This window comes from Zingiber officinale, chromosome 6A (assembly GCF_018446385.1).
Source record: "Zingiber officinale cultivar Zhangliang chromosome 6A, Zo_v1.1, whole genome shotgun sequence".
Classification (NCBI taxonomy): Eukaryota; Viridiplantae; Streptophyta; class Magnoliopsida; order Zingiberales; family Zingiberaceae; genus Zingiber; species Zingiber officinale.
Window position 1 is genome coordinate 89,508,731 of NC_055997.1, and position 7,166 is coordinate 89,515,896.

Sequence of the window (7,166 nt, forward strand, 5' to 3'; positions counted from 1 at the left end):
TACCCTTGCGGAACCCGCTTGCTTTTTTCTAGGGTTCTCTCGAGCTCCTCATCTCCGTTTCTCGCTGCTTCTCCATCTGCCTGGCGATTAGGGTTCACTGGCACCATGGATGCACAGAGAGCTCTCCTCGACGAACTTATGGGGGCAGGTGAGTCTGTTTGCTGCCGCTTCGTGGTCTCTATCTGTTGTGTCGTCTAAATTTCTTCCCTTGGGATTCGGCAGCTCGAAATCTAACTGACGAGCAGAAAAAGCAGTACAAGGAAATTCGATGGGACGATAAGGAGGTGTGCGGCGCGTACATGGTTCGATTCTGCCCTCACGATCTGTTCGTAAACACGAAAAGCGACCTAGGTCTGTGTTTCGTTGGTCATTTCTTGAGTTTATTGATTAATATGCTGCTCTTACGCTTTGCTGGCTTCTTTCAGGAGTTTGCCCTAAAATACATGACCCGAAGCTCAAGGAGAGGTAGCTACTGTGGTTAATGAATCAATTTTTTTATGGATTTCAACTTTAAACTCAAAATTATAACGAACTCCTTCACAATGTTTATTAATTGGCTTTACTTTGTTCAATTGTTTATTATCAGCATCTTTTTGTCATTAAAAAAAAAACCGTTTTTCTGCATTATTCCGTCCTGGGGCTTGCAATTCGGCTCTGCATTTAGACTCCTCGATTTAGGCCACCATCTTTATTTCTGAGCTATAATTGGAAGAATGCTTTGAACCTAGCCATTTTAATTTGCATGTAGGAGGAACTTTAAAATGAATCTGGCGTGCTTTGGTAAATAAGACAATTGGAGTTCTCTGGATATTGCTTTGTTTTTCTTTTGAGGTAACTGATCCCGAGCTCGTTGATCTATATTTCCATGTAAGCATGGCTGGATATCTGATTATCTCTTTCAGGTTTCCTAATCATTTCTCAAACATGTAATCCAATCTGAACCTTAAAAGCCGTTGCTGCTCCACTTGAGGACTGTGATCATAGCTAACTATATGAATGCAAATTTTAGTTGTACAAACAAAATGTATTTATCTTCAATATATAGATTATTGTATTGATTATATGTATAAAATGATGAAAAATTTAATTAAAATTGATTTAAGTTGGTTTTAATAATACTAGTACTTTATTCTTGTACATAACTCAATGGGGAGATAAGTTGATGTAACTGACCTCAGCTAGTTGGTGCAAATAAGACTTGATGATGATACCACGTCTTTAGAGCTATATGTGCAACGTGCTATTGTTGCTTTGAATTGTGACTTAGAAGCCGTTAATTTAACTTTGGCTTAGTAATTCAAGAGCAAGTCCAGTTGCATCGAGATCAGTTGTTTATTCCCTCTTTGATTGGCTAGAAGGTATGTTTTGACGCTTGACGGCAGCACTGTATTTTTTCTGTTCGCTTAATTCACAAGGTGCCTTTTGAGAATTGTTAATCTCAGCTTCTGAACATCGCAGAAACTTCAAGTAATTGATGACATTATAAAACTTGATGCTGTATGTGTCATGGGTGGTGCAGTTTGAACTTTGAAGCATTGTAATCTTTGTACATAATCATTATGTTCATACTGCCAATAAAGTATTATCTGATTAGATTTAGCTCTCCTTATATGAGATCATGTTTTATGCAATGCTAAAATCTGAAAAAAATATACTGATAATTTTGGTGAAATGAAGAGGTTCCAGGTCAAAATTATAAACAGAGATATAAGCTAAGCTGTCTTTCCCTGTTAAACCAGCTCTTAAGCGACATGGTCTCCTTTGGACTGATGTGGATTATGAATGTCATTTAAATTAAGTTCTCTTGTTAGATCTTTAGATAAATTGGCAAATCCAAGGCAAATGAGACATCCATGAATATAGTCAGTGCTTGGTAACCTTTTTGGAATCTATGTCTATTATATAGAGCTTTGGAGACAAATTTACAAATTTTGATTTGTCTATGAAAATTTGATTATTAAGATATGACTGTTCTTCAAGTAGTCAAGTTCTTCCACTATTAAAATTATACTGGATATGTATCTCTTACATTCACTAACTTTGAGAAAGAAAAGTTGATCTCTAGTTTATAAACTACTGCAATTTTGTCAAACCATTTCATGAACCATCTACTTCTAATTTATCATGATTCAGTAAGATGAATTTTTAATTTGGAAGTTTAATTCGCCCTATTAATTATTGGTAGTTGAACTGAGAGCGCAAACTGCCTAAGCATGGTTGTATCCATGTAATACAAGTATAATGAATTTCCTGCATTGCAGTTTTGAGAAGTCCCCTAGACACAGTACATATGTTGCAAGGTTTGAAGCAGAGCTAGCACAATGGTGTGAGAAGCTGGTGCACTTCTTTTACCTATCAATCAGTTATTTAGTAGGCAAATTCTTGTCAGTTAAAGTGGCAATAGCATGCAACACAGGTGATGGATTTAGATAGGAAAGTTAGACGTGGTCGTGAGCGATTAGAACAAGAGGTAGAGGCAACACCTGCTCCAATCCCTACTGAAAAATCTGAACATCTCTCAGTGTTAGAAGAAAAGATCAAGAAACTTCTCGAGCAAATCGAGTCTCTTGGTGAAGCAGGGAAGATAGATGAAGCTGAGGCACTTATGAGAAAAGTGAGGAAGAAATATTTGATGTTATTAATCAATCATTCTTAGTGCAGACTAATTGACATTTTTGTGTTTAGGTGGATATGCTTAATGCTGAGAAGACAGCTTTTTCCCAACAATCAGCAACTGATAAGGTTTTGATGCTTCCACAAGAGAAGAAAATGGCATTATGTGATATTTGTGGCTCAATTTTGGTAGCAAATGATGCGGCTGAGCGGACACAAACACATGTTTTGGGAAAGCAGCATATTGGTTATGGGATGATCCGGGATTTTCTTAGTGAGTTCAAGGTGAGGAATTGGGGATCCAGTTTGACTCTAAGATTATCTTTGTGGTTATGAGTTATAACATGCCCTTCTTATCTTTTACTGGACAGGCTGCCAAGGAAAAAGCAAAGGAAGAAGATAGACTAGCTAGGGAGAGAGAAGCAGAAGAGCTGAGGAAACAAAAGGAAAATGATCATGGCAGTAGGGTCAGAGGGACTGATCTGGGTGAGAGAGAAAGGTCTAGAGAACGTGAGCATGGACGCGATCGGTTTAGAGATCGGGGCGCTGAGCGAGAAAGATCAAGGGGGGATTGGAGTGGACGAGGAAGCAGGGATCGAGGAAGAGAATCAGATCGTCGGAATGACTATCGCAGAAACGGGAGGGAATCCAACAGGGACAGGTTTAGAGACAGGTCTGGAGCACGAAGCAGATCCAGATCTCCTGCCAGGCATAGCCATAAAAGATCAAGAAGTCCTGTTCTTCGATAATAGCCATTAGTATAACCCATTTCTCGCCTATTGTAACCAAACAGCTGGCCATTCTCTAGTTCCATAATCATTTTTCTTTGGTACTAGGTAACTCTTTTATTTGAAGATCAATTTTGCTACTATAAAGAATTTGAATTTATATCCATGAGCCATTTTCAATTGTGATAATTGTAATAAGATGGCATTCCAAGACCATAGAATGGACGCGGTGTGCTGACTTCACATTTGCCCTTGTGACTGTGGAACTTTAGGGTGGAGGTTCACCCATAACAAACCGCCCCCTGCTTTTGTTCTTGTCCATTGGGTTTCATGGAATGCATATATATCTGCATTTGCCGCTCAGAGACAATAAAAGCCCTGAGTGGGTTAAGACTGAGCTTTTATTGCCACCTCTAGGAGCATTTTTTTTTGGTATTTTTTTATATCCAGTTATTAATTTTAAAAAAAATTCATCGATTATTAAAATAAATAAAAAAATACTAATAAAGGCCTGTACCGTCAATATTTTTAAACCTTTTCTCATTTGAAAGAAAATATCCTCTAGTACACTACCATCATTGTCCGGGGCTAGGGAGCATTCTCAGGTGCACAATTCGATAGTTATCACATCAATGTCTTGAATTTAACCCCTTTTTTTAAAAACAAAAATAAAAGTGTTTTTTTATTATCAAAACGACACGAACTCCATTAGTTTTTATAAAATCACATGGTTGTCCCGTTAGATAGATTTGACCTGTTTCATAATATTTATATTATTTTCTAACCTACGCAGCAAATATATTCAACAAAATTTACATTACATGTTCATCTTATTCAATAATATTCATATTATAATAATTATAAATCATAATTGATCCTGTCCGAAAGTCGAGATGACGAGCACTAAGGATATGATACTCTTGTTGACCGTACGTAGACTTCCGATGAGACTAGCTTGTAAGCACAAAAGCATCAGTATCGAGTCAGGGAGTGTTTCACCGACGATGACCCTCCGACGTTCAAGTCAGATCTCCGGTGAAAGCAGCAAGCAAGCAAAGAAATGAAAGTGACGGCTTAACTGTAGCTATAGTAGAATGAGCATACCTTCGTCGAAGCTCGGGGTCCTTATATATGACCCCGAGAGCGCGCGTGCACACTTCTCAAAGTCTTCCCTGAAAGGACATGTCAGAAAAAGTACCTTTGACGTCATACCTCAATGACCCGAGCATATCCTGATAAGACAATGGAAGTTTCCATTGTACGATTCTCTGCCTGATTTTGCTTGATCATGTCGTCGACCATGCTGCCTGTCGGCGACACGGGTCACAAGGAGGATATCAGTTGATTATGCTTTTGTCTGCTAGTGGGCCGAGCGGATGACCGCTGTTTGGCCTGAGTGGGGTGGCCGTTTGGCTACTTCCATTGTCTAGGTTTGCTCGGTCAGGTTTGCGCTTCACTGGCCGTGATCTGATCTTTGACCGATTTGGATGTTCGTCCGACACTTGCCTAGCCGCTCAACACATGACTTGCCGGTTGACGCCTGCTTTGGTGATAGTCAGAGCGTCGGAAGCTCGGTGCGAGGCCGAGCTATAATAACGTCGGACCGACCATTCTTTAGTCCGACCGGCTGATGGGGTCGCCCGGTCGGACGCTAACATGGGGACATTGATCGCTTTGACTTTGATCTTCTACGTGGCGCTGACCTCCTACTGGGCGGGGCCCTACCTTACCACCCAATGAATAAATATTGTAATTATACTAGCAGTTATAAAATTATATAACTGTGTAGATTTATTCTATTCACACGATTATTACTAAGTGATTCATAATTAATTTAATACGTATCACTAGATAATAATACTGAACAGTAGTTTTGAGGGTCTATAAAATATTTTTTATTATTATAAAATAAAAAAATAGCGCTTGATTCTAAAACAAAATAATATAAAAAGCTCTTTTGATTTTTGTTCCTCTTTTTTCATGTAAGAAAGTGAAAGTTATTGAATTCCAATTATGCTATTAGAGGATCATCAAACATCTGAAAATTTTATAGCAAAATAGATACCGATCAGATCATTTGCATAACGTACGTTATGCAAATAGATATCGATCATCAAACACATGAAGGTACTTCGCGGAGGGAGATAAATACAGCTAATAATCTCCACTGCCTGCGATAATTTTATTCACCAACAACGCACGTACGTACTTCCCACTGTAGATATTTGGATATGACTCTTTCTAATCGCTGTAGTTGACGACGGATCTGTAGGTGGCGCCCGGCTGCCACCCCGCCGGAATCACGTTATTGGCCACCAGCTGCTTCCGCTCCAACCCGGACGTCAGCCTGAACGAGAACGGCGGCTGCAGAGTCGGCCCCGAGTTTAGCCTCCACACCGCTCCCCACGACTGCTGCATCGGTATCCACGACGACTGTCCCTCCTTGATCTCCACCGTCGCCAGGTCCCCGTCGCCTCCTTCGTACTCGATCAGCACGGCGATGTAATTAGGGTTCGAGCCTACGTCCACATGGAACGCAATGTCCACGCTGCCGTAGTTGCACTCCACGCTGAAACAGAAAAATTAATATTAATTGTTATATATAAAGTCTCGTATACGGGATCCAAGAGATTGATCTATTATCAGGGCGCCCCTGAAGGGGGGCTGGAGGAGGGCGACGATAACGATGACCTGGGTCATAATTTGAGAGGACATAATTTTTTTTTTATATTATATATTATAGGCGTGTAATTGGAGTCTTCAATAGTTAAATCTAAATTCATATTTCAAAATTTTTTGATATTATTTTTTATTTTTATCTTTTTTAGACATGTAATTAAAGTCTTGAGTAATTAAGGTTCAAATTTATTTTTATTTTGAATCTTTTTTTTTTTTTTTTTTCCCGGGCCTCCTATGTAGAAGGACAGGAGTTGTCTATTATATATAATTTTATCCTGTTTTATACGAGTCTGTTTACAGACCAATTGTTATATATATAATTTTATCCTGTTTTTTACGAGTCTGTTTATACCAATTGTTATATATATATATATATATATATATATATATATATATATATTTTGAAGTAACTGACCGATTGTACTGGATTTGGAGGACTCCGGCGTTGCGGAGCTGGTCGGACTGCCCGGGCTTCGCCATCGCCCCGAACGCCGTGCCGCTGAGGTCGAAGTGGACGGGCTCAGCGAGGCACGGCCCGCCGGGGCACTCGTCTGTGAGCACCACCGTCACCGGGTTCCCGGAGCATTCGGCGGTGCCCGTGCACCGGACCTGGTAGCAAGCGCCGCACCCCTCGCCGGACTTGAAGATGGAGGGGCTCCCTGCCGCTATCATGGAGGAGAACGGGGACGAGTCGACGGCGCCTGCGTATCCGCACGCGCCGCCGTCGCTCCCAGCGCCGTGCGCGCCGCCGTACCAGGTGGCTCCCGCCGGCGACCAGCTGCCGGCGTCGAGAGCAGAAGAGGAGAAGTTGAGGCGCTTGGGGTGGAAGCAAGCGGAGCGGTCGAAGAGGGTGCACAAGGCCGCGAGTAAACCGACGAGGGAGAGAGTAGTGGAAGGCGCCATCGTCGATCGATCGTCGCTACTCGCTAGCTGCTTGAAGTACTGATCGGAACGGTGCAATTAAGCTCGTTATATAGAAGGTGACAGTTGATGATCGATCGATCGAGTCAATGAAGTTACAGTATTTTTAGCCATAAATTCTGTGCGGGAATTACTGAAATTTTAAGAGATTGTCATGAAATTTTGACTTTTATAACGGTGTGCCCTGAGTGCTTAATTACGCGAGTTACATGGGGAGATTTAATT

The 7,166-nt window shown here is 40.9% G+C and overlaps 2 protein-coding genes across 3 annotated transcripts; one reads left to right on the forward strand and one right to left on the reverse strand.

Annotated features, from left to right (window-relative positions):
- On the forward strand, window positions 1-3,507 carry LOC121996874 (luc7-like protein 3). 2 transcript variants are annotated; one of them, XM_042551032.1, is made up of 7 exons: window positions 1-148; window positions 223-351; window positions 426-465; window positions 2,262-2,337; window positions 2,405-2,614; window positions 2,686-2,898; window positions 2,985-3,507. In XM_042551032.1, the coding sequence occupies exons 1-7, from the start codon at window positions 106-108 to the stop codon at window positions 3,360-3,362; spliced, it is 1,089 nt and encodes a 362-aa protein (XP_042406966.1). In that variant the 5' UTR covers window positions 1-105; the 3' UTR covers window positions 3,363-3,507. The 2 variants fall into 2 exon arrangements, with proteins under 2 accessions (XP_042406966.1, XP_042406967.1); XM_042551033.1 differs by having other exon boundaries at window positions 2,417-2,614.
- A 1,831-nt stretch (window positions 3,508-5,338) lies between these two features.
- Window positions 5,339-6,958, reverse strand: LOC121994172 (expansin-B15-like). Its single transcript, XM_042548301.1, has 2 exons — window positions 6,436-6,958; window positions 5,339-5,910 (listed from the first exon to the last, which is right to left on the reverse strand). The coding sequence occupies exons 1-2, from the start codon at window positions 6,921-6,923 to the stop codon at window positions 5,583-5,585; spliced, it is 816 nt and encodes a 271-aa protein (XP_042404235.1). The 5' UTR covers window positions 6,924-6,958; the 3' UTR covers window positions 5,339-5,582.
- Window positions 6,959-7,166: the final 208 nt, after the last annotated feature.